At 43.7% G+C, this 27,973-nt stretch overlaps 1 protein-coding gene and 1 non-coding gene across 3 annotated transcripts in view; both read right to left on the bottom strand.

Moving 5' to 3' along the window:
- Window positions 1-6,535: 6,535 nt before the first annotated feature.
- LOC119937377 lies at window positions 6,536-6,673 on the bottom strand. Its single transcript, XR_005454051.1, has one exon. It is a non-coding gene; the product is annotated as a small nucleolar RNA SNORA7 (small nucleolar RNA).
- Window positions 6,674-10,755: 4,082 nt separating this feature from the next.
- ZDHHC17 (zinc finger DHHC-type palmitoyltransferase 17) overlaps window positions 10,756-27,973 on the bottom strand; it is a 134,956-nt gene continuing 117,738 nt past the window's right edge. Inside the window, exons 13-18 of one of the 2 annotated variants that reach the window (XM_038756257.1) lie at window positions 23,816-23,909; window positions 17,874-17,957; window positions 17,455-17,612; window positions 14,693-14,787; window positions 13,602-13,754; window positions 10,756-11,230 (exon numbers count right to left, since the gene is read on the bottom strand). In XM_038756257.1, the coding sequence (XP_038612185.1) occupies window positions 13,616-13,754; window positions 14,693-14,787; window positions 17,455-17,612; window positions 17,874-17,957; window positions 23,816-23,909 (570 nt within the window). In that variant the 3' untranslated portion in view covers window positions 10,756-11,230; window positions 13,602-13,615. Of the gene's footprint in view, window positions 13,755-14,692; window positions 14,788-17,454; window positions 17,613-17,873; window positions 17,958-23,815; window positions 23,910-27,973 lie in introns of both variants that reach the window. The other variant, XM_038756256.1, reaches the window with a different exon arrangement.

Genomic DNA, 27,973 nt, shown 5'->3' with positions numbered 1-27,973 from the left:
CCTCCCCACAGCAGGCTTACAGGCTTCTCCCCCTTCTAGACTGTGAGCCCACTGTTGGGTAGGGACCGTCTCTATATGTTGCCAACTTGTACTTCCCAAGCGCTTAGTACAGTGCTCTGCACACAGTAAGCGCTCAATAAATACGATTGATTGATTGATTGATTACAGGCCTGATAAGTGACCTTAGGCAAGTCACTGAACTTCTCTGTGCCTTGGTTTCCTCATTTGTTCAACGGGGGTTCGATACTTGTTCTCCCACCTGCTTAGTAATAATAATAATAATGGTATTTGCTAAGCGCTTACTATGTGCCAGGCACTGTACTAAGCACTGGAGTGGAAACAAGCAAATCAGATTGGACACATTACCTGCCCACTTGGGGCTCACAGCCTCCACCCCATTTTACAGGTGAGGTAACTGACGGACAGAGAAGTGAAGTGGCTTGCCCAAGGTCACACAGCAAACAAGTGGAGGACCTGAGATTAAGACTGTGAGCCCCATGTGGGACAACAGAGACTATGCCTGTTCTGATTATATTGTACCTATCCCAACATTTAGTGAGCCCATTGTTGGGTAGGGATTTTCTCTACCTGTTGCCAAATTGTACTTTCCAAGCACTTAGTACAGTGCTCTGCACACAGCAGGTGCTCAGTAAATACAATTGAATGAATGAACATAGTAAGCCCTTAACAAATGTGATAATCTGAGCCCCTTCCTTCATCTCCCCCTTGTCCCCCCTCCATCCCCCATCTTACCTCCTTCCCTTCCCCACAGCACCTGTATATATGTATATATGTTTGTACATATTTATTACTCTATTTATTTATTTATTTTACTTGTACATATCTATTCTGTTTATTTTATTTTGTTAGTATGTTTGGTTTTGTTCTCTGTCTCCCCCTTTTAGACTGTGAGCCCACTGTTGGGTAGGGACTCTCTATATGTTGCCAATTTGTACTTCCCAAGCATTTAGTACAGTGCTCTGCACACAGTAAGCGCTCAATAAATACGATTGATGATGATGATGATAATCATTATTTCCACTTGCTGTGTTGACTTACATCTACACTATGGAGAGCCACCATGCTCAACTCACCTATTGAACCAGCTGATAAAGCCCATCAGAAAAGCAAACAAAAACAGACTTGCACTCTGTGCTAGCTCAGCACCAAGCATGCTGCCACTGAGGACTAAAACAGAACATAATAACAATAATATTTATGGTACCTGTTAAGTGCTTATTACATGTCAAGCACTATATTAAGTGCTGGGGTAGATATAAAATAATCAGGTCCCACATGGGGCTCACAGTCTAAGTAGGTGGGAGAACAGGGTTTGCTTTGTTTTCAGTCTCCCCCCTGCTAGACCGTGAGCCTGTTGTTGGGTAAGGACTGTCTCTATCTGTTGCCGAATTGTACTTTCCAACTGCTTAGTACAGTGCTCTGCACGCAGTAAGCACTCAATAAATACAACTGAATGAATATTTTACAGATGAGGTAACTGAGGCACAGAGAAGTTAAGTGACTTGCCCAAGATCACACAGTAGGCAAGTGGCAGACCCAAAAGAGAACACAGATCCCCTGACAGACATTAATAGAAATAAGTAAATAAACAAGCAAGGTTTGTGGGCCCCTCAGGCCGGCATGCTGACGCAACGAGATATTAACAAAATGGTGTTGCCAGAACCAGACCTTCAAAAGACGACCACCATGTTTGTGCAGAATCCTAGCCAATCCTTGGTTCTCTCTGGGTTAAATTACTATCAATCGTATTTATTGAGCGCTTACTGTGTGCAGAGCACTGTACTAAGCACTTGGGAAGTACAAGTTGGCAATAGATAGAGACAGTCCCTACCCAGTAGTGGGCTCACAGTCTAAAAAGTGGGCTCACAGTCTAAATTATAGTATATTTTCCCAAGCTTTAGTACAGTGCTCTGCACACAGTAAGCACTTAATAAAAATAATTGATTGATTGATTGACTGATTGATCATGCGTGCTGACAACCATCTTCAGATTTCTTACTGCAATTCCCCCCTTCCTGCTCCTAACATCCCCGACTAGGCTGTAAGCTCCTCGAGGGCAGGGATCATGTCTTCTTGTATTGTAGTCTTCTGAGCTCTCAATACAGTGGTCTGCTCACAGTACTCTCTCAGTGTTTACTACTGATCCCTCCTGCTGCTGTCTGAGGTAAAAACACCTCTGCCGCAGTTCATTTTTAATTTAAGCCTCTCGGGATTACTGATTTCTCTCCCTTCAGCTGCTCTCTCCTCACTCTTTTGGTGCCTTCTTTGCATGGTTTACAGTGCTCTGCACATAGTAAGCGCTCAATAAATACGATTGATGATGATGATGGTTCTCTTCCACAGCTGAGCACCTCCACAGATGGCTATAAGTGGCCTGTCCTGGACTCAGTGCGGTATTTGGCTACTTACTATTCCTTATTTCGCCTCTGGCTCGCTGTATGCCCAGGGCCCACTGGTGACACTGGCAAAACTCCACACATTTCATTCTTTCTGGAAATTGCCAAACTCATATAGGGTTAAATAGTCAGTTCCTGCCTTTTCTAGACTGCGTCCAATCTGACTCAACCGTATCTACCCCAGAGCTTAATACCATGCTTGGCACATAGTAAGCGGTTAAAACAAACCACGTTTATTATTGTTATCATTGTTGGACTCAGGTGTCAGAGATTTGTATTAATTCACGTCTGGCTTTGGGCCCGAGCCCTTGATTGACTTCTCTGAACTATATATGACTCTACTCCAGCATTTGGATCTGCCTCAGTTCTGAATTCCATTCCTCCATTTTCCTCTAGTCTAAAATATTTCCCCTTTTGTATCTGGGGCCAGGTCTCCTGAGGGTGTCTTCCCCTTCCACCACAACACACGCACCTTTGAATCTCAAACAGGCTTAGCCTGGGCTTCAGAATGATGTGAGCCCAGGCCGTGTCAATTTGGATCTGGGCAAGCGGCTGGCTGTCTGGCTAGAAGTCTTAGAGCAAGGCCCAAGGACACTTTTATTAGCTATTGCAGAACGAAAGCCCCCTCTTTCCTCCCCCTCATCCCCAAACCTCGGTTCCTGAGCCTGTGAACACACCAATTCAGCACAGTATTCTAATAATAATAATAATGGTATTTGTTAAGCACTCATTATGTGCCAAGCACGGTTCTAAGCACTGGGGTAGATACAAGTTAATCAGGGTGAACAGAGCCCCTGTCCCAGATGGGGCTCACAGTCTAAGTAGGAGGGAGTAGGATACCACAAACAATTCCCATGCCTTGAAAAGCCAAATATTTCTGAGCTCTGCTCTGCTGCTCTGCCAGGGTGTTCACATAACAGCCTTGTTAAAACCTTGTCGGGATCACCGTAACCATGAAACGGCTTTATTAAATGAGAATTCAGCTACGCCAGAGAGCAGGACCCGGTTATTAAAAAGGGATAAAATATATTTTTTTCCAATCACATACCACAACAACAAATATTCTAGATTCCTCAGGAATATGAAGTTTAGTATTAAACTAGTCCTTGTTCTTTAAGACTATCCCTCTGTTATTGTTCCTCAACTCCCTGGCGTCAGAGCCCCCAAATCCCTAGCCAACTTTACTTCAGATGGCTATAAATTACACGTCCCATGGGTAATTCCAGGCCCTTACAAATTCTTTTGACAAACACATTACAAAAATAAATAGCCATCCAGACTATATACATGTGACCGTACACTCACTCTGAACTCTGAGAACCATCAGATTTTCTCTGGCCGATAGTAAACATAACATTCTCTTTCTTCCTTCTCTGGATTGCATCCTAACTGGATTCAGTCCGAACTTCAGGGACTCACAGACATCAGAAAACACTAAATTCATTACCACAAATGCAATCCTTTCCCACTGTCAATTAACACTTGAAGATCTCCAGAAACTTCTGCAAGGGAGTTTGACTCAAGGTTTCCCTAAGGGAGATCTGCTAGGTTGACAAGTACATAGTTTAAGGGATGTTGTTGGTTTGCACATGGGATCGTACAGCGTTCTGCACACAGTAAGCGCTCAATAAATACGACTGAATGAATGAATGGCTGGGAGCCAGCAGGACTGGGTTCTGGGTTCTAATCCCAGCTCCACCACTTGCCTGCTTTGCAACCTAGGGCATGCCATTGAACTTCTCTGCACCTCAGTTACCTCAGCTGTAAAAATGGGGATGAATACTGTGAGCCTCATGTGGGACACGGACTGTGACCAACCTGATTATCTTGAATCTATCCCAGAGCTTAGTATGAGAAGCAGCGTGGCTCAGTGGAAAGAGCAAGGGCTTGGGAGTCAGAGATCATGGGTTCAAATCCTGCCTCTGCCGCTTGTCAGCTGTGTGACTTTGGGCAGGTCACTTCACTTCTCTGTGCCTCAGTTACCTCATCTGTAAAATGGGGATTAAGACTGTGAGCCCCACTAGGGACAACTTGATCACCTTGTATCCTCTCCAGTGCTTAGAACAGTGCTTTGCACACAATAAGCACTTAACAAATGCCAGCATTATTATTATTACAATGCCTGGTACTTCGAAGTGCTTAACAAATACCATTAAAAAAAACAAAGGCATACATACGAAAGATTCCTTTAACTTTTCTTATAGTTCACATTCACAGACCTGGAAATTACAATCAGTTGAGTTGGACATTTTGGAACACACATCAAAATTATATTTGCCCTTCAATTAGCAAGGAACCTTGCAATAGTGAGTTTCCCTCTTCACAGTTTAGCTTTTACACATACGGGGTATTTGACACAGAATTCCACAACTAAAGAACACATATATGTTGCTCCAATAACACACCAACCATGCCTAAGATGCAACAGTACCCTCCAAATATATTACAGCACAGATTCAGTTTAGAATGTATTGAAGAATCCAGCTTGGTTCAGATAATTGAAATGACACCGGCAGGGCATAAAGATGACAGGCTGCGATCAACCTTGCCCGTATACCTCCTTCACCAAACACAAAATCTGTCCATTTACCCCAGTAAATCTAGGCTTAGTACAGTAGAATCCCTGGCATTGTATGATAACTTCCTTTCTTATATTTAGGACATTTTAGCCAGAACTAAATGCAGAGCAATTAAATCCCACCTCTCAGGCCTCTCAAGGCTGCCCAATATCATTATGATGTCTCTTCAGATGTGAAGCCCTAGGGTCTTTCAGGCCGACCCCAAGTCCTTTTTTCCAGGATTCTGGGGGGCCTGGGAGCAAGTCTGGCATATGTGCCCCGAGTCTGTCCCGTGTTTTGGGAGGTGTAGGGGCATGCCAGGGCACCTGTATCCATCTGGAGCCTGCTCTGTGAAGCCCAAGCCATTTCCCCTGGCAGTTTACAGTGGGAATCATCTTGGGCCAGGAGCTGGCTCCCTGAGATCCTAAACATCTTACCTCCTTTTCCTGTCTTCCTGTTCGTCTGTTGTCCTTCCTTCTTTTCCTGATCTTCCACCGCCTCCTGCTTCCTTCTCACGGGGCGAAGCAGCATTTGAGAGGCCAGTCTGGAGACGGGACAGGAAGTCTGAATGCACATATGCATTAAGCCCAGGGTGTCCCTTTCCCGGCCCCCATTCCAACCTCGATTAGAACCTGAGGCTCTAAGGATGGACACCCCCCGCCCTCCAATCCCCACAGGCTCCAGATCCCACAGGTAACAAAAGGAATCTTGGAGTGGAGGCACATCCAGGTGGAGGAATCAGGCCTCAGTCCACATCTACTCTAGTACGCTCTTCAAATGTGCAGATGAGCTACCCTTTCCACCTCCCATGCAGGGAAGCGGCCATTGCCCAGCCTTATTTAATCGTATTTATTGAGTGCTTACTGGGTGCAGAGCACTGTACTAAGGGCTTCGGGGAGTAAAATATAACAATAAACAGACACAATCCCTGCCCACAAAGAGCTTAGAGTCTAGAAGGGAGACAGACATTAATATATGTAAATAAATAAATTATGGATCTGTACTTAAGTGCTGTGGAGCTCACGGGGGAGGATGAATAAAGGGGGCAAGTCAGGATGACGCAGAAGGGAGTGGGAGAAGAGGATAGGAGGGCTTAGTCAGGGAAGGCTTCTTGGAGGAGATTGGTAGGCAGAGATGGGGAAGCAGCTGCAGGATCCCACTCCGACTCCCACCAGGAAACCAAGTCCAGTCACGGGAACAAGGGTACAGTGAGTCTGCAGTATAGAGAGTAGGGGAGCCCCTCGGCCACCATAACCTGCTGATCTCCAGTGGCTTTCTAGGGTGCTTGGGCTTTTCTTGTGGTGGTGTCCAGCTCCCCCCAAATCAATCAATGATATTTACTGAGTGCTTGTCTTGTCCTATGGCCTCGAGTTGTTTCCAACCCACAGTGACATCTCTCCCAGAAAGTCCCGCTCTCCATCTGCGATTGTTCTGGCAGTGTATCCATAGAGTTTTCTTGGTAAAAATCCGGAAATGGTTTACCATTGTCTCCTTCTGTGCGGTAAACTTGAGCCTCTGTCCTCGACTCTCTCCCATGCTGCCCAGCAAGGGTGAGTTTTGACTTGTAGCAGATTGCCTTCCACTTGCTAACCACTGCCCAAGCTAGGAATGGAATGGGTAGGCCTCTGCTTGACTCTCCCTCCCATAGTCAAGACTGGTAGAGGACTGGAAACTCTTCAGGTGCGACCCTGAGTGGAGACTGAGTGCTTACTGCTCTCCATTCATTCATTCAATCATATTTATTGCATGCTTACTGTGTGCAGAGCACTGTATTAAGTGCTCAATTGTTGAAGCAGCATGGCCTAGTGGACAGAGCACGGGCATGGGAGTCAGAAGGACATGGCTCTAATCCCAGCTCCAGTACTGTCTGCTGTGTGACCTTGGGCAAGTCACATCACTTCTCTGGGCCTCAGTTCCCTCATCTGCAAAATGGGGATTAAGACTGTGATCCCCATGTGAGACAGGGACTGCGTCCAACCTGATTAGCTTGTATTTACCCCAGTGCTTAAAACAGTGCTTGGCACATAGTAAGCAATGAATACCATCATCGCCATCATCATCACTGCAGAGCACTGCACTAAGCGCTTGGAAGAGCAAAATATGAGTCAGTAGTAACGATGGCCACCATCAAGGGGAGATGAGATGGGAGAGAGACATTAAAAGGTTAGTGGAAATGGCAGAGTATAATGATATGAACAGATAATGAAGCAGGTGTGAGCCACACGTATGCCTTGCTTAGAGCCCTCCCTGTATCACTCAGGCCAGGCGGATTCATTCATTCATTCACTCAACTGTATTTATTGAGCACTGACTGTGTGCAAAGCACTGTATTAAGCACTTGGGAGAGTACAATATAATAATAATAATAATGATGGTATTTGTTAAGCACTTACTATGTGCAAAGCACTGTTCTAAGCTCTGGGGGGATACAAGGTGATCAGGTTGTCCCACGTGGGGCTCACAGTGTTAATCCCCATTTTACAGATGAGGGAACTGAGGCACAGAGAAGTGAAGTGACTTGCCCAAAGTCACACAGCTGACAATTGGTGGAGTCTGGATCTGAACCCATGACCTCTGACTCAAAAGCCTGGGCTCTTTCCACTGAGCCACGCTGCTTCTCTAATAATGGTACTCTGTTGAGTGCTTACTATGTGCCAGGCACTCTACTAAGCACTGGGGTGGATATGAGCAATTTGGGTTGCACACAGTCCCTGTCTTAAGTGGGGCTCACAATCTCAACCCTCATTTTACAGATGAGGTAACTGAGGCCCGGAGAAGTGAAGTGACTTGCCCAAGGTCACATAGCAGACAAGCGGAGGAGCCGGGATGAGAACCCATGACCTTCTGATTCCCGGGGCCATGGATAGATGGATGGTCCATTATGCAATGCTGCTTCTCATAACAATAAATGGACACATTCCCCGCACACAAAGAGCTCAAAACACTTTCAGCAGTGGTGTCCCTGTAATCAATCAATCAATCAATCGTATTTATTGAGCGCTTACTGGGTGCAGAGCACTGTACTAAGCGCTTGGGAAGTACAAGTTGGCAACATATAGAGACAGTCCCTACCCAACAGTGGGCTCACAGTCTAAAGGCGGGCTAGGCAGATAGTGTTTTCCCCACATCATCATCATCAATCGTATTTATTGAGCGCTTACTATGTGCAGAGCACTGTACTAAGCGCTTGGGAAATACAAATTGGCAACACATAGAGACAGTCCCTACCCAACAGTGGGCTCACAGTCTAAAGGTGGGCTAGGCAGATAGTGTTTTCCCCACATGAGCTAGATGCCCTGCCTGGTCCCAAGGCTGTGCTGGACTGGAAGGCTGTGGGGTGAGGGTGGCAACTCCGGCAGAGCTGGAGTCTGACCAAGGTGGCGAGGTGTTACTGAGCCGGTGACTCCCTCCCAATTAGAAGCAACACCGACCAGGCCTAGTGGATGGAGCACGGGCTTGGGAATCAGGGGCACCTGGGCTCTGCCACTTGTCTGTGTTACCTAGGGCAAGTCACTGCACTTCTCTGCCTCAGCTACCTCACGTGTAAAATGGGGATTAAGACTGTGAGCCCCATGTGGGACATGGACTATATCCAGCCTGATTAGCTTGTATCTACCCCAGCACTTAGTACAGTGCTTGACACATGGTAAATGCTTAACAAATATCATTAAAAAAAAAAGATCCTCATTGCCCAGTGCCTTTTCCCTAAAGTAAGGTCCCTTCACAGCGCTGAGAATGGCAAGGAGGCTGTTGTGCATGGATAGGGTTGTGGGGAGCAGGAGGCCTCCCCAACTCTCTCTATAGGGCAGTGTTGTCCCCTCTGACAGCAGGCATGCATGGCATCACCTTAGTATGGAACTGCTTCAGCCTCTTAAGTGACAGTCATAGTAGCGGTAGATTTGCAATTACTGCCTGAAATGGTGCAGCTGCGGGCACCCCTCTCCTCTACCCTCCCCAACCCCTGACGCACACAGACGTCAGGACTCATCACTTCATCTTGCAGAAATGGCTTCCAGATCCTCTGTTCTCCCACATCTCAAACCAATCACCCAGGTGATCTTGCCCCAGGGCAGATTTATATTTTACAAAAGTGAAATAAGCCATTCCAGTGGTGCTTCTGGAGGGCCTACCCCTTCCCAGCACCTTCTGGTTAACTGGTATGGGGAAACACACACATTGACCTATGTCACCCGCCCCACACCCCTGCCCCGGTGAGGTGGAGCCCCCCAATCCCAAGGCTTGGGATCCACTAGGTGCTGTTGCCTGCTGGGACGGTATGGCATTGGGAACGTGGGATATCAAATTTGGACCAGAGGGAGAACCAGGCAGGGTAGTCGAGGCAAAGTAGATCTGAGGGATCCAGTCAGGTGGAGGAGGGCTCTTTGCCAACCTTTCCTAAATGAACTATTTCTGGGCTGGTATTGCCAATCAACCCTCCTAGGTGCTGGGATTTTCAGGAATTAGTGCCTCTGAACAAAAACTCTATTTACCACATCAACCACCTTTAACCCCCATCCTCTAACAAATCTGCCATTTTCCCCGCTGGAAGCCATTTATGATCAATCCATCAAGAGTACCTATTGAGTGCTTACTGTGTACGGAGCACTGTACTAAGTGCTTGGGAGAGTATAACATGGCTGGTAGACATAGTCTGTATCCACAATGAGCTTACAGCCTAGAGGAGACAATTATTAATATAAATATGTTAGATATGTACATAAGTGCTATGGGGCCTAGGGTGGGCTAGCTATCAAGTGCCCAAAGGTCACAGATCCAAGTGTGCACACTAGGCAGAAGGGAAGAGTTGGGGGAAAGAGGGCTTAATCCGGGAAGGTCTCTATTGGGGGAGATGTGAATTTAATAAGGTTTTGAAGGTGGGGTGAGTGTCTGACATATATGGAAGAGAGAATTCCAGGCCAGAGGGAGGATGTGGGAAAGGGGTCCGTGGTGAGTTTAGACAAGATCAGGGAACAGTGGTTATCGGATGCTAAAGGATTGAAGTGTGCAGGCCGGGCTCTAATAAGTGATCAGTGAGCTAAGGTAGGAGGGGGCGAGCTGATTCAGTGCTTTAAAGCTGAAGGTCACGAGTTTCTGAGGATGTGAAGGAGGACGGGCAACTATCAGAGGTTCCTGCAGAGTGGGGAAACGTGGACTGAACTTTTTTTTAGAAGGATGATCTGTGCAGCAGAGTGAAGGATGGACTGGAGCGGTGAGACGGGAGGTAGAGAGGTTAGCGAGGAAGCAGACGGCAGCAAAGAGGGACAGGATACAAGAGAGAAGTTTCTTAGGAATTCTCTCCATGACCTAGATTATCAACTGAGGCTTTTTACAGGTTTGGTTCAGTGAAGGAATTTTTCAAGCCCTCTCCACCCCCAGCCAAAGATTCTCTTCTTTGGCCATTATGGCCCAGTCCTGGCTGGCTCTCACAGTCCATCCCACTCTAACCTTTTAACCCATCAGAGATGAAGAAAAGTTTAACCACGGTTTTAATGAAAATATATTTTAATTGCATAGTAATGGTATTGCTAAGCACTGTGCTAACAGCTGGGGTAAATACAAGATCATCAGATCAGAGTTGACAATGAATACTACATCATAACAATGAAGCTCTTACTCTGTGTAAAGCACTGTACTAAGCACTGGGGTAGATCAGAGATCATCAGGTGGCTTCATTTAGAATCACTCAGGAAAGGAGATTTCTAACCCCACAACTGCTGATGGAGCCACACTGATTTCTCAAAGATTTTTAGGGGACATCACACTAAAGAACAAGACGCCGCTACTATTAAGAGTCAATATTTATTCTGATTAATAACTTACAAAAATTGGACAGATTTAATTTATCTAAGGAGAGCTAATTTATTAAACATTTTACAGGGTTTTTTTTCTTTCCACAATGCAACACAACAAGATCTTGACAGTAGTAAAATAATACTTGGCACAGTTATAAATAAAGGAAGTACAAAACCAAAATATCCATAGCTTACAATGTAGTGATGCCGCTTTGTGCATATTAATATTTCAAATAAAACTAGGTGGGCACAAAAGAAAACAAAACAAAACCAAAAAGAAAAACCTGCAAAGGAACAGCACATGTTTAGGGCTGAGACAAAATTCCTATTTACTTCTAAAAAGTCCAATTAAGTTGACTTGGACTACTCTCCAGCTGGTTCAACTTCACACAAACTGATGGTAAACTGCTGCGTAGTTGTCTCTTGCTTTTCTGATAGTTTCAGAATTTGAGATCTCACTGTACTGTGAAATGGAGAACATTAAATATGAGCCTGGTTTGCCCTATTTTCTACGAAGCTCTCACTCCGCTGGTTTTTTTTTTTCCCTATTTCAGTGAAACAACCGCTTCTATATTCCTTTACACTCTGAGAGAAATTTGTACCATCTAGGAAGGACAGGGTGGCAACACCTTCATCAGAAACTGGGCAAACTGGGTTCGATATATACATCGGGTACGCATAATGTACATATCTTCCCAACTACTGCTAAAAATGGGATCAGACGCTTCAAGTGAACCGACAAATATAAAATGTTAAAATAAATTTTGCCATTAAAAAATAACTTGAATTAAAAAAATTTCCAGGCTTCCCTCCCCCAACCAGCCCTCCCTCCTCCCGCTCCTCCCCCCAACCCGCAATTTGCATCAAAAATACAGTAGCAGAAGCATTTTCGGTTCAAATAGCCAATTGTTTTATGTTCAGTCCAGGACAAAAATGGCACAGATCTCTTGCCACCACTCCACCCATAGTCTCTCGTTCCAAAAATAAAGTACTGTATGTCAATGTCCAAACTTCCCAATATGCAAACATTTGAGTAACGTGAAGTTTATATTTCTGCAAGTCTCAATATTTTGAACTCGCAAACTATGCATGTGAAGTGTGATCAAAGAAACAGCTAAAAAAAATGGCTACTCGCAAATACTGAAAGTCAACTATATACAGATTCACTGCTCCTCTTCCTAAGGCAAGGGGTGGGAATACCACTGGATTGCTTTAATACCTGTAACCTGAATATTACAGGGAATGCTAACTTTGCCAAGCATCAGACATGCAGTGAACTTGCAGGGTATAATTAATGCCTATTAACAGCAATATCGAACATCACTAAAAGCTTATTAGATACCTTCCTACTCTTTTTTGGTTGGATCAAACAAAATGAGCAGCTTTTAAATACACTAACACATACACTCACAAAGAGAAAACTATTTGATAAATTATTTATGTACAGATAGACATTCTTTACACTGGTCTAGGATCTGTTTCCAGCCTTCCTCCCTCCCCACCCCTGGATCCCGGCCACTCTCACAGGTTTCTCGAACCACTTATTTGCTACCGCACTTAAGGGGACAAAATTGAGCCCCAATCACTCTGTAAACAATAGTTAAAAGAAGCAGTGAGCAGTTCCCCGTGGGTAGAAGGTGAAAAGAATGAAATAAAAATATTATCAGTGCAATCATAATGTGACAACAAAAAGCCATTCTGGAATGTGATCTCAGGTAGCTTTTTCAGAAGTTCAAAACATATTCACACTGTGAAAATGTAAATCTATTTTAGGGTAAAATTCTGCCTGTTGAAAAGCCAAAATAGCCCATTAGCGAGTCTCTATTCACATGTGCTATTTACAGGAATCATGCTCCACCTAAAGTTGAGTGCCTCAATTTTGCCATTGCTTTTTGTACTTATAACAAAAACTCAGACTTAGATTATTGAAAACTTTTCCATTTGTTTCTTTGGTTCCGCAGATGCAATTCGCCTTGAAAATGGCATCTCCACTAATTCGGCATTAGAATGAATTCTCTCTTGAATTTTTGTACATTAAATTACTGATTCAAAATAGCCAATTAAATTCTTACTTTTTATTCACTGGGCAGCATTTGCTAGTGTTGTGGCTACATTAAGGAGACGCAACATGCCCTTGGCCAGGGGTTTTAAATTTGAAAGAAAAATCTGACTTACTGAACGCTCATGCAAACATTATCAAACCATACAACCTCCAAGGTTAATAGTTATTTCACCATACTAGAGACATATCAGCACTATAACAGCTGATAACCATAAAAAATAGGCAGCACGTTTCTTGTGAACATAATCTATTCTTGTACTCTTCAAGAATACATCTGAGTGGATTCCTAGTAAAAACCATATACTTTATGTTACAGTATTCAAATGCACACCTTAAAAATGTACATAATACTACAGTTTGTCCATTCAAGACCACGCTACAGGAACAAAATGCAATACAATTAACATCGGTTTACCCCAGTTTTTTATGTCACTGGTGTTATATTTCCAGTAAGCAAAACGTGACCATTTGGATAACTTGGGGCTTTTTGCCAAAGGAATTTTGATAAAAACAAAACAGCCGAGTATGTTGCGAACAGTCCCCACATTAAGAATTTTTAAAATACCCTTTTGGCTCTATCTCGGTATCAGAAGTGGCAGTGTGCTCTGTCCATGTAGGCTTCTGTTAATAAAACTGATGAAGGGAAAGTATCGTAAGAGTCATATAAGCCTTACAATAACATGCTATCATTCAAAGGTGTGGACTGGGGGTGGGGGGATGGGGGAACGGACAGACACATTTTTCAGGCACCACTCAAATATGATATGCTCACAGGAAAAGGTGGTGCTACACAAGTTGGTAGCCTGATCCTGAAATTTGGTCGTATTCTATTGTATACTGCCTTGTCCAGTCCACAATAACAGGACGAAAGAGGCCACAGCATCTGAATTCAAAGAAGTCTATAATGTTCCTTATGCAGCCGTGGCTATTAAAAAAAAAAAAAGAGACATATTAGTATGATGATTTATCACGACAGAAACATCTGATTTAGTCTTTTAACTTAGTGTTTTAAGCACTCTACAATACAACAGTAGATCTGTTACCTGCCCACCAGGAACTTGGATTGAAGATATTTTCATGTAAGAAGAGCACAAGCCAGGTCCCAAACTATAGCAGGACATTCAGCAGTTTCATGAATAATTTACAAATTAGATGACATATTTAACAGGATAGCAGTAATTTTTGAAATGCTTTATAGATAGCTTCCCCAGATTTGGGAATGGAATGGAACAAATAAAAAAATGCTTAAATAATAATAATAATAATAATGGCATTTATTAAGCACTTACTATGTGCAAAGCACTGTTCTAAGTGCTGGGGAGGTTACAAGGTGACCAGGTTGCCCCACGGGGGGTTCACAGTCTTAATCCTCATTTTACAGATGAGGTCACTGAGGCCCCGAGAAGTGCAGTGACTTGCCCAAAGTCACAAAGCTGACAAGTGGCGGAACCAGGATTTGAACCCATGACCTCTGACTCCCAAGCCACTTTGTCACGCTGCTTCTTAAACCATAGCTTAATTATCCATCAGCTTGAGTTAATGAACACATTCTTTCAGAATGAAGAAACAGAAAGGAGAAACCCAAAGTTATCGTAGGCAGAGTTGGGACGATAACAGTAGTAGTAGTAGTAACAAAAAAAGTAGCAGTTTTTATTGAGCAGCTACTTGAACTAAGAAAAATACTACATTTGTTCCTAATTCTTTGAAAGACTAGAAGACTTTATATAAGCTAACCTTAATTAGGGATGGAATTTCAGTCCAGTTCTCCTAGTACCTAAGTTTAGTAGTGTTCTGAAAAAGTCAATGCTTCCTCAGAGTACAGAACTCCATAACAGGAAACTAGGCTCATACACAGTAACTTACTTGAATGGGCTTTCAATAGATGTTGTTGTAACTTTAAAGTGTTTGTATCGTCTGGCATTCATCCTTTCATTTGTAGTTATACCTAAACATGATATCTGAAATAGCAGAAAAGCAACAAACATTACTCCATTTGAAAATTTCACAGGAAACAAAAGAAGTGAAAGAGAGAAAAAAAGCTGTTTAGAGATGTATTACTTGAGTGGTTTAAAGTGGATCTGATCATGATATTTAGGGATTTTTCATGTAGCAAATGGACTAGTGTGAATTTGCTAACTGAAGAATTTTCATGCAACTCAAATTTGATATTTCGAGCCAACTCGAAGGATGGACCAAGATGGTTTACGATGCATTCATGGTAAGAAAATCCTAAGGCCATTGTTTACCTGCAATTAATATGAAGAGAAGTTGAAAGTGTGAATAGACTCTCAGCTACATTATAATGCTTCTGGTGAAAATCTCAGAGGAATCCAAATGTATACATCAGCAGCATTACCTGGAGACACTATTTAGTTGAGCTTCAGATATGAGGGATTACCTCTCCCAAATGTAAGGAGCAGCAGTGAAATCATGTGACCAGAAAAACTATACTCAGAATCACTGTAGAGAATGTGGAGCTCCAATATTGGGCCAGGGGAGAGAGCCTAGCGATGCTCTGGGAATCGGAGCAGTTTACTTCCCCTATAGCTAACAGGAACACAAAAGAAGAAGTGTGGCCTACTGGAAAAAGCACGGGACTGGGAGTCAGAGGACCTGAGTTTCAATTCCAACTCTGCCACTTGCCTGCTATGTGACCTTGAGTAAGTCACTTAACTACTCTGTGCCTCTGTTCTCTCAAATGTAAAATGGGGATGAAATTCCTGTTCTCCCTTTCCTTTAGACTGTGAGCCCCGTGGGAGACGGGGCGGTGCCTTAACTGATTATTTTATCTCTCCTCTTATCTCTCCGGCCGTTCATTCTCAGTCTCCTTTGCGGGCTCCTCCTCCCCCTCCCATCCCCTTACTGTAGGGGTTCCTCAAGGGTCAGTTCTTGGTCCCCCTCTGTTCTCTATCTACACTCACTCCCTTGGTGAACTCACTCGCTCCCACGGCTTCAACTATCATCTCTATGCTGATGACATCCAAATCTACATCTCTGCCCCCGCTCTCCCTCCCTCCCTTCAGGCCTGTGTCTCCTCCTGCCTTTAAGACATCTCCATCTGGATGTCTGCGCACCATCTAAAACTCAGTATGTCCAAGACTGAACTCCTTATCTTCCCTCCCAAACCTTGCCCTCTCCCTGACTTTCCTATGACTGTGGACGGCACTACCATCCTTCCCGTCTCACAAGCCCGCAACCTTGGTGTCCTCCTCGACTCCGCTCTCTCGTTCACCCCTCACATCCAATCTGTCACCAAAAACTGCCGCTCTCACCTCCGCAACATCACCAAGATCCGCCCTTTCCTCTCCATCCAAACCGCTACCTTGCTGGTTCAATCTCTCATCCTATCCTGGCTGGATTACTGTATCAGCCTCCTCTCTGATCTCCCATCCTCCTGTCTCTCCCCACTTCAGTCTATACTTCACACTGCTGCCTGGATCATCTTTGTGCAGAAATGCTATGACATGTTACTCCCCTCCTCAAAAATCTCCAGTGGCTGCCAGTCAACCTACACAACAAGCAAAAACTCCTCACTCTGGGCTTCAAGGCTCAGCATCACCTCACCCCCTCCTACCTCACCTCCCTTCTCTGCTTCTACAGCCCGGCCCACACCCTCCGCTCCTCTGCCGCTAACCTCCTCATTGTACCTCGTTCTTGCCTGACCCACTGTTGACCCCCGGCCCACATCATCCCCCTGGCCTGGAATGCCCTCCCTCTGCATATCCGCCAAGCTAGCTCTCTTCCTCCCTTCAAAGCCCTACTGAGAGCTCACCTCCTCCAGGAGGCCTTCCCAGACTGAGCCCCCCTTTTCCTCTCCTCCTCCCCATCCCCCCGTCCTACCTCCTTCCCCTCCCCACAGCACCTGTATATATGTTTGTACAGATTTATTGCTCTATTTATTTTACTTGTACATATTTACTATTCTTCTTATTTTCTTAATTATGTGCATCTAGCTTTATTTCTGTTTATTCTGATGACTTGACACCTGTCCACATGTTTTGTTTTGTTGTCTGTCTCCCCCTTCCAGACTGTGAGCCCGTTTTTGGGTAGGGACCGTCTCTATATGTTTCCAACTTGTATTTCCCAAGCGCTTAGTACAGTGCTCTGCACACAGTAAGTGCTCAATAAATCCAACTGAATGAATGAATGAATCTCTACTCCAGTGTTTAGTGCAGTGTTTGGTGCTAGCAAGCACTTAATACTAATACTAATAATAATAATGGTACTTAAGCACTTACTATATGCCAAGTACTGTTTTAAGTGCCCACAATTATTGTTATTATTCTAATAGTATTTATAATACTCTTACTACCTGCAAAAGCACTGTGCTAAGTGTCGAGTAGATTCAAGATAACCAGATTGAACATAGTATCTGTCTGGCCCAGGGTTTACTGGCAGGGATAAATGAGCCAGGGATAAACTGTCAGGACCGAGGCTCAGCCACCGTTCCCGACTGGAAACTCTAACATAGAATGTGCAATACAGAATATGTTGATGCAAAGAAAAGATGAAAGCTCACCTTTTCCCTTTTGAATTTGAAACCAGTCCAACTAAAAAGTCCCAAATTAATAATTCAGGACTTGATAAGGTCTCAAATGATACAAATAAGGATCACTCTCTCATACCTGATACATCTGACACATGAGCAAAACAGCCACCCACATGAAGTGGAAAACACTGTTCAGAAACATCCAAAACATCCAAGGGGAACAAGTGGCAATTTGAGTTATGTAGGTCCAAAATCCATCCTTTGTATATGTTGTTGCACAGTGGATTCCCCAGTCTGTAAGAAGAACAAAAGAAAAGACTCTAATTGCTAGTCTTTACTTGCATCTCTACTGCCGTTAAAATAGCTGACACTTTCTTGGAGGAATCAATCTTAAGGTCAGCTAGAAAATGGAAACTTTTCTTATTGCTCCTTTGAATTAAATCATGGAGTTGAAGCACTGCATAATATTAATTTTCATGATGGTGACTATATCTGGTCGAGCTATCACCTTAGAACTGAAGTTCACTTTTAGAAGTGAAGTTGTTCTGTACTCACAAGAAATACACCCATATATCATCCAGCAGATCATGAAGAGTAAAAAGAACAGGTAGCCCATAAAGTATCGATGGTTGCCAGCTCCTAGGAGAAAAACCCAAAACAATCAACTTTATCACATGAGAAACAGAGTCTTCCTTAGAGTAGCATGCTAACTTCCTCATGGTATATGCTACGAGTAGTAGTCATGTTCTTCACTGACTGTGCACTGTTCACAGTGCTTGGGAAGTACAGAATAAAGAAGAGACATGTTCCCTGCCAAAAGGGAGCTTACCCTTGAATGGGAGAGACAAACATGACAATAGTTACCAAGAGATTACTCAGAACCAATAACTGGATGTATAAACGAATAAGCATATATACAAAGATCATGAGGATGCATATAAAAAATGCATTAGCAGTAGGAGCAGTGGCTGGTGGGTAAATACACCATGGGGCATTGGGAATAGGCAATAGTTTTTTCCAGGATCCAGGATTGGATGGAATTGGAATAAACCAGAGTTTGGAGAACCAACATTCCTCAGAGAAGAAGGACAATGTGGTCCAGAGCTGAGCATAAATACAGAAGAGAGATGATTGAAGACAGGCTGGTGGGGGGTCGGGGGCAGACCCTTCGCTCACGCCCTGCCTCTGATCCCTCCTCAAATCCGACAGACAATGACTCCCCCACTTTCATTTTTATTGAGCGCTTACTGTGTGCAGAGAACTGTACTAAGCGCTTAGTACACTTCACTTCACAAGCACTTCAAAGCCTTATTGAAGGAACCTGTCCTCCAAGAGGTCTTCCTTGACTAAACCCCCCATCCTTTCCTCTTCTCCCTCTCCCTTCTGTGTTGCCCTGACTTGCTCCCTTTTTCTTCCCCTTCCCAGCCCCCCAACACTTATGTACATATCTGTGATTTATTTATTTATTTATACTAAAGTCTGTGTCCCCAGCTCTAGACTGCAAGCTTGTTATAGGCAGAGAATTTGTCTGTTTATTATTGTATTCTACTCTCCCAAGCACTTTGTCCAGTGCTCTGCACACAATAAGTGCTCAAGAAATATGACTGAATGAATGAAAGATGGACCAAATGATGCGAGGAGAGAGACAGGTCCTGGACAAGAAAAGTTGAGGTAATAGAAAGAGGTGGAAATGGGTTAGGAGGCAAAGTGAGTAGAAGAGAATCTTTTGTGCAGATTCACTTACACACTCACTCACCTACATACCATATTTTCCTTTTCCTTTTCTTCCTATCTGAAATTTATTTTGTCTGTCTCCAACCCTTGAGGGTACAGGGTGTGCCTTTTAATTCTGTTATACTCTCCCAAGCATTTAGTACAGGGTTCTGCACATCTCCAATTTTCCAAAGAATTTGCCCCATGCTCTAAACACCGTCTTCTCCATTGAACTCAATTCCCTCACTCTCCTACCCCTCCGCTGATCTCATATCAGTAACCCACAGCCCTGAATCTCTTCTACAGTATGCTTCTTCCATTCTTGTATGTGAGCTGTGGTGTGCTGCTGGCAGAAATACAGACACCAGGCCAACCTCATCCATCTTAAACTCAATCTCACCAGTTTACCTCTGGCCAGCAACAATACTTGTCCATCCTGATTGACTCACATACCCTTTGCACACACAAGCAGCACGGCTCAATGGCAAGAGCAAGGGCTTTGGAGTCAGAGGTCATAGGTTCAAATCCCAGCTCTGCCACTTGTCAGCTGTGTGACTTTGGGCGAATCACCTCACTTCTCTGGGCCTCAGTTACCTCATCTGGAAAATGGGGATTAAGACTCTGAGCCCCACCGTGGGACAACCTGATCACCTTGTAACCTCCCCGGCACTTAGAACAGTGCTTTGCACATAGTAAGCACTTAATAAATGCCATTATATTATTATTATTACAAGCAGAAGTAGAATGGTGTAGTGGACAGAGCACGGTCCTGGGAGTCAGAAGGTCAGGGGTTCTAATCACGGCTCTGCCATTTGTCTGTTGTGTGACCTTGGGAAGGTCACTTCACTTCCCTGTGCCTCAGTTACCTCATCTGTAAAATGGGAATTGATAATGTGAACCCTACGTGGCACAGGGACTGTGCCCAACCCCATTGGCTTGTATCCACTCCAGCAGTTAGTACAGTGCCTGGCACATAGTAAGCACTTAACAAATACCATAATTTGTACCATTATTACAAGCAATTTCAGATTATCCCCCGACCCATAACCAGCATCATCTCTTGCCTCAAAAAGCGTGGCCATGGACTTGAAAACTGAAACCATTACGCATAATGTTCCTAAATTCTAATCTGCTCCTCTTAGTTAGGGCAGGCCTCTTAAAAGAGGTGTGATTTTAATGACTTGGAAGGCAGAGAGAGGGGTGGTCTGTCAGTTATGAAGAGGGAGGGAGTTCCAGTCCAGAGGCGAGGGGTCGTCGGCGAGACAGACAAGATCGAGGTGCAGCGAGTAGGCTGGCATTAGAGGAGTTAAGTGTGTGGGCTGGGTTGTAGTAGGAGAGTAGCAAGATGAGGTAGGAGGGGGCACGGTGACTGAGCGCTTTAAAGCCGATGGTAAGAAGTTTCTGTTTGAAGAAGGGTGGATGGGCAACCACTGGGGGTTCTTGAGGAACGTGGAAGGCACGGACTAAACTTTTTATTTTAAAAAAACTGATCCGGGCAGCAGAGAGAAGTACGGACTGGATTGGGGAGAGACAGGATGCAGGGAGGTCAGTGCAGAGGCTGATGCAGTAGTCAAGGTGGGATAGGTGAGTGCTTCGATCAACATATGGATGGAGAGGAAAGGGCGGATTTTAGCGATGTTGCGAACTGACAGGATTGCAGACACACTGCAATGTTGCGAACTGCAGACACACTGTTGAATAAGAGACTAGTTGAGGATAATGTCAAAGTTACAGGCCTGTGTGACAGGGAAGGTGGTTGGTGCTTTCTACAGTGTTGGGAAAGACAGTGAGGAAAGGTTTTGGGTGGGACTATAATGAATTCCGTTTTGGACATGTTAAGTTTGAGCTGTAGAAATGCCTTGAAAGCAGGAGGAAATACGAGACTGCAGAGAAAAAGGAGAGATCACGGCTGGAGATGTAGATGTGGGAATCGTCTGCATAGAGATGGTAGCTGAAGCCAAGGGAGTAGGTGTAGATGGATCATAGAAGAAGACCTAGAACTGAACCTTGAGGGGACTCCTTGAGTTAAGGGGTGGCAGGAAGCAGCCTGGCTTAGTGAAAAGAGCACGGGCTTGGGAGTCAGAGTTCTAATCCCGGTTCCACGACTTGTCTGCTGTGTGACCTTGGGCAAGCTGCTTAACTTCTCTGTGCCTCAGTTACCTCAACTGTAAAATGGGGATTAAAACTGTGAGCCCGCCATGGGACAACCTGATTACCTTGTATCTACCCCAGCACTCAGAACAGTGTTCGGCACATAGTAAGCGCTTAACAAATACCGTTGTCATTATTATTATTATTATTAGGAAGAGGAGGAGCCCAAGAAAGAGATTGAGAATGAGCAGCGAGGGAGATTGGAGAACTAGGAGAGAAAAGTATCAATGAAGCCAAGGTTGGATAATATTTCCAGAAGAAGTGGGTGGTCCACAGTGTCATGTACACCAACTCTACTGCATCAATCATTTACTGAATGCTTACTGTGTGCAGAGCATTGTAGTAAACACTTGGGACAGTATGATATAGCTGAGTTGGTAGACATGTTCCCTGTCCACATTATATTAATATCTGTCCTCCTCTAGCCTGTAAGCTCACTGTAGGCAAGGAACAGATCTACTAATTCCGTTGTACTCTTCCGAGCGCTTAGTACAGTGCTCTAAAAATATGACTGATAAAAAGGATCTTACTGACTAGGCGGGGAGACAGACAATAATAGAAATAAATAATTTTACGGATAGGCACGTAAGTGCCGTGGGGCTGAAGTTGGGGTGAATAAAGGGTGCAAATCCAAGTGCAAGGGTAATGCAGAAGGGAATAGAAGAGGAGGAGAGCTTAAGTTGGGAAACACCTCTTGGAAAAGCTTTGCTTTTAATAATGTTTTGGAGGCAGAGAGAGCGATCATCTGTCAGATATAAAGGGGGGAGGGAGTTCCAGGCCAGAGGCACAAAGTGTGCAAGAGGTGGGTGGTGAGACAGACGAAATCGAGGTATCGGTGAATTCGATGGCATTAGAGGAGCAAAGTATGTGGAGTAAATGAGTAGTTGAAGGAAATCAGAGAAGTAAGGAAAGAGAGGGAAAGACGATCGAGTTGAGGCCGGACATCATGGCGTAGCGGCTAGAACCCAGGCCTGGGAGTCAGAAAGTCATGGGTTCTAATTCCGGCTCGGACACTTGTCTGCTGTATGACCTTGAGCAAGTCACTTCACTTCCTTGGTGCCTCGGTTACCTCAGCTGTAAAATGGGGATTGAGACTGTGAGCCCCAACTGGGAAAAGGACTGTGTCCAACCAGATTTGCTTGTATCTGCCCCATGCTTAGTACAGTACATGGCACACAGCAAGCACTTAACAAATACCATAATAATATAATTATAGATATAAAATAATAATAATAACTATTATTATTATTGGCTGTTGTAATGAGTTTCAGTTTGATGCAGAGTTGGATAGGCAACCTCTAGAGGTTCTTGAGGCGAGGGGAAATATGGACTGAACATTTTTGTAGAAAAATGATCCGGGCAACAGAGTGAAGAATGGACAGGACTGGGGAAAGACAGAAGGCAGGGAGATCAGCAAGGAGGTTGAAGTAGCAGGCGAGGAGAATTAGGATAAGAGCTTCGATCAGTGTGGTAGGAGTTTGGATGGAGAGAAAAAGGTAGATTTAAGCCATGTTGCAAAGGCAGGACTGACAGTATTTGGTGACCAACTGAGTACGTGGGCTGATCGGGAGAGATAAGTTGAGGATAATGCCAAGGGTATGGGCTTGGGAGACAGGGAGGAGGGTGGTGCTAACAGTGATGGGAAAGTCAGAGACAGGACAGGACTTGAGTGGGAAGATGAGGTATTCTGTTATGGGCATGTTAAATGTGAGGTGTTAGTGGGACATCAGAGCATAGATGTTCTGAGGGCAGAAGGAAATATGAACTGAAGAGGGGGCCGATCAGAACTGCAGCTGTAGATTTGGGAATTAATCTGCATAGAGATGAAAGTTGAAGCCATGGGAACGAAAGAGTTCTCCAAGGGAATGGTTGTAAATGGAGAATAAAAGGGAACCCAGCACTTAGTCTGGAAAGACTACCACAGTTAGAGGGTGGGAGGTAAGGAAAGAGGCAGTGAGAATGAGTAGCCAGAGATAAAGGTGGAGAACCAGGAGAGGACACTGTCAATAAAGTCAAAGTTACATAATATTTCCAGGAGAAGGGGGTGGTCCACAGTGTTATGTGTATACCAACTCTGTTGTAAGTTCCCAAACTCTTAGTACAGTGTTCTGCACTCAATAAATACTACTGACTCTTTGATTAATACGCACAACTAATTCACTGAAGATAAACTAGAAGATGGTGAGAGAGGAATAAAACAAGCTGAGATAGGGAAAAGAGGATGAGAGGAGCTAAGAAAACATGAAGCGTACCTAAGCGGAGAAGGAAAGACCCGAGAAAAAGAGCAACAGAGAAGAAGGGAAAAAAGTGAGAGGTGAAGGATGGTGAGAAATGATTAAAATACAGGGAGTCTCATGGGTTCTTCTCCCATACAATTATATTATTTTACAATGATACTTTTCAAGACAAGTTCACTTGTTCAGAAATCAGAGTAAGATCTCATAATCGTTTTTCTTCATTATATTGTGACTAACCATGGAGACACCTTCGTGAGAGAATAAACGGTCTTAATGGACCTAAACACTCATGAGATATAATAGGAAAATTCAATATTTTTACTACAATAATTTGACCTCCATCTGCTTAATTTAAAATAAATCTATGTTTAGGTAATAAATTAAGAGAACACTTACCTACACAGTTTCCCACCCAAGGGCAATGATGATCAAATTTTGCTATACAGCGATTGCATACACCACAGTGTTTCGACCTCACTGGCTTTCGTATCTGGTAAAAGACAGTGAACAACAGTGTGATTACAGATCTCACGGATTAAAGTGCAAACCCCAGCAACTACCTGAAAAGCACAGAGGTACTTTTTGTAGATTTTATGCCCCCAAACCAAGAGTTTCAAAGGACAAAAAGAAAGTATAAACGTATTAATCAATTAGTACCCTGGAATTCAAGCTTCCAAAAATCTGAGGGATAAAGAGAGAAACCTATTTGAGAAATCAGCTATGAAAGACCGAAAAACTATCATGAATAAAAATCCTTATTAGTTAACAGCAAAAAGATCATTTCTGTTTGGTGAAGAAAAAAAAAAACATTACCACAAACGACTACCTAACAATGAAGTCTGTAAAATTTGTTCATTCTACTTAAAATGGTGCACAGAGGGTAGGGTATAGAATCATAAACTGATTCATTTGCAAAATAGCAGAATAAAAACTGTTTATCTCCATGCTGTCCTTAAAAATGTCCAATCTTGCAACAAAATATGTTTACAGCTGTTTCTCTTTACTTGCCTCCCAAGACCTGAATTTAAGGTTCATCATTTCTCCTGCTGGAGTTCATGATCATACCTAAGAAAGTGGAAGAAAAGGCTCAGATTTTAGATTCAAGTGATATCACTGACTCACTTAGGACAAACCCAAACCCCATTATTCAGATCTTGATAGGCAAGAAAGCATTACATTTTCAAATGCCTCTGAAGTGTGAAAGGTGATGGAGTCTCTAGTCTTTAAAAAATTCTATCCGGAGAAGCAGCGTGGCCTTGTGGAAAAAGAGTGTGGGCTTCGTAGTCAGGGGACATGGGTTCTAATCCCAGCTCCACTACTTGACTGCTGTGTGACCTTGAGCAAACATCTTCACTTCTCTGTGCCTCAGTTCCCTCATCTGCAATATGGGAATTAAGTCCTACTCCTTGTTGCCTAGATTGTGAGTCTCATGTGGACAGGGACTATGTCCAACCTGATTTTCTTGTAACTACCCCACCACTTTGCACAGTGCTTGGTATACAGTAAGTACCATTATTAGAAGCATTCTTTTGTGAACCCTACTTCTATCCCGGCCCGGAAGAATGGAGCTCCCTCAAGGCAGCAGGGACGGTGGCTGGGGATCTACTCACCCTTTGGGGCTGTCGTGACCCAAACCACCATTGTTTCCCTTCTGTTTGGACAGTTCTTGTGTGTCAGAGATGTGATTAGAAGCTGGGGGCAGCCAGGGCAGCTAGAGCCATGACCAGAATCCCAGCTAGAGCCACAATGAGGACTGCTCCATGGAGAATCTGAGTGTGTGTGTGGGGTGGGTGGACTGGATGAAGAAGAGAGTCTCTCCACTGTGGTTCAGGGGAGAGACAGGCAGAAGGTTACCAACTGGTCTATCACAGATGAGGAGTAACCAGGACAATTCCATCGATCCTCTTGTTCCAAACTCACAACTCATAACGCCCTCGAAAATGGGAGCGGGGACAGGGGGGAAACAACAAAGCAAGGATCAGAAGGTGGAAGCAGAGCAGGGAGGGATCCCCACTTCGTTAGTTGGATGGTGGAAGATCTGGGGGTCATGCAATCCTTCCCAGTCAAGGAAGAGGCAGACGCAGGACGGGGGGGTATGAAACAGGTTGAAATGGTTGCCTCAGTCTGCCTCTACACACCTGCCTGTGTGCTCTTCGAAAGAGCAGACAAGGGCACCCACGCGAGGCAGTGCCTGGAAGAAAATACTGACGGACTGGTTTGGGTTTAGAGGGGTACAGAGGGTGTGACTGAATTCCAACCCTCTAGAAGCCACTTCCATACCTCAGCCAGAGCACAGCCTGGCCCCTGCAAGACACCAGACTTTAAGACTCCCATTTTAAAGCAGTTACCCAGTTTTGCCCATTAGGATGAACTGCATTATACTGCTCTAGGACCCATTTGAGGGATTCTTTTTTAGGGTGTGGGGAAAGTAGATTGCGGGGAGGGTCAGGGCTTGTTTTTCATTCCAGTATCAAAGCCTTATTTTGAAATTGCAGTAAAGACAGGCTATGTGCTATAGGATGAGTCTCAACCCACAAACCCCAGTCCCAGAAAAACATATCTTTCCCCACGACTGTGGTGAACTTTGCCGGGGGAAAAAGAGAAATAATTTACTGGGTGTGGGAAGTTAGTTCAACTGAGGCAGGAAGGGAAAATGGAAGGGGAGGGAAAAGAATGAAGGATTTAGTCATGGCTGTAGTAAATTTTTTCCCTAGATTAAAAGACTGTGACCTGTAAATGGTTATGGCCCATTGCCAGCCAGTGGCAGAATGCAGGGAATTGTCTTCCACAATAAGAAATGTAATAGTTTCATCATCATAGCTGTCTGCTAAAAGTCTATCCTGTCTTTCCTTTCAAACTTACTCCTGTGATTCTACCTTTGAACTATATTCTGCTGGGTGATTCTCTTTCTAGAATTTTTTCATGCATCTCCTTCTTCTTCCCATTTGATTCTCAATTTCTACTACCTAACTTTCCTGCTTTGTAAAGAGCAAAGTGGCAGAAGCTTAGCTTTAAAGTCTTCCTGCCTCAGACTCAAAAGGAGCAAGACCCATCTCCCTCTGTCACGTGCTCTCCTCCTTTCTAGTGTCCTGTGCACTTGTTACTGGGCTACCTCTCAATATTTCAAGAGAAGCAGGATGGCCTAGTGGATATAGCACAGGCCCAGGAGTCAGAAGGACCTTGGTTCTAATCCCAGGTCCACCACTTTGCTGCAAGGGTTTGGGCAAATCACTTAACTTCTCTCTGCCTCAGTTACCTCATTTGTAAAATGGGAATTAAGACTGTGAGCTCCACGTGGGACATGGACTGTGTCCAACTTATCTTGTATCTACCTTAGTGTTGAGTACAGTGCCTAGTAAAGAATAACATAGACCGTTAAAAAAAAGGTGAGCTAGCTTTCCCTTGCTACAGCTGCTTTAGGAGCGAAAAAGTTTATTTTGAGTTTGGAACCATCGATTATTATGGGATTCTGGCAAATAAAGTGTCCACTTTCTACTTATGCCCCCTCGTAACCAAAGTAAATGTCCAAAATATAGTAATGCCACAGGTCTTACAATGTTCTAGTGAAAGTCAGGAAACATTGCAACACAAATGTAGAACAGAGGTTAGCAGAACAGTACTGGATGCTGGTTCATTTGTTGTAATGATGTTTTTAAAAAATAAGTTACTTTTTAAAATTTAATTTGCACACCACCACCCAGCTCCTCTGCCTCTCTTGCCAAAATACGTGTGCAATTTGGGTTTTTTAAAAGTATTTTTGTACGTAAAAAGTATGTTTATATTGTACACTACTCACTATAAGTAACACCAATGGAAAGATCAATTTCCAATATTCAATAATCTTATTTTTACAGAAGATGAAATGGTGTAAGGAGACTTATTGGCTAAGGGCAATAAAATAGACTGAAGGACTACTACAACATTGGATGTAAGTCAGAACACAGGACTCCATTAGGTATGCTTAAACTTTGGCCAAAAAGACCATGGTTTAAGAAAAAAAAAAAGAAAACTATAAATGCAAAGTCAACTTTTCCCACTAGAGTGAAAAAAAAAAAACCTGCCATTATCAACTTCACTCTTCTTATTAACTTGATAAGAATAAAATGAAAAATAGGTGTTGAGGTGGAGGTTAAAAGCTTTTACACTATAAAATGGAAAGTTGTACCAGATGTACCAGATGTACAATGGCAAGAAAGAGTTGTTCTTGCCACCGGGTATTGATCTAGGAATAAAACAGCTATTTCTGCAGAATGGTCTTATAAATAATTTGTTTGTCTTAAAGGGAACTGCCTTTATCAAGGTAATTCTGGTCTTGTGGATAGAACAATATTTCCACTACACAATAAAACATAAATGGTTGGTTATAAATTACAAAAAATTAAATTGTCTGTGTTAAGCACTAAAGGCCCAGAGAAAATGGGCACACTTACAGCTACACTCCTAAAATTAAAGAAAAAATTCCATTAGCACTTTGGTTTGACAAAACTAATGCATTAAGTGCCTAAGTAAAGGACATTATTGTTCTGTTAAAGTCATGTTAAAGTATTACAGTAT

Source organism: Tachyglossus aculeatus, chromosome 14, assembly GCF_015852505.1.
Source record: "Tachyglossus aculeatus isolate mTacAcu1 chromosome 14, mTacAcu1.pri, whole genome shotgun sequence".
Taxonomy (NCBI): domain Eukaryota; kingdom Metazoa; phylum Chordata; class Mammalia; order Monotremata; family Tachyglossidae; genus Tachyglossus; species Tachyglossus aculeatus.
The sequence above is the reverse complement of the archived record's forward strand: the minus strand, read 5'-3'. Positions and strand labels throughout refer to the sequence as shown.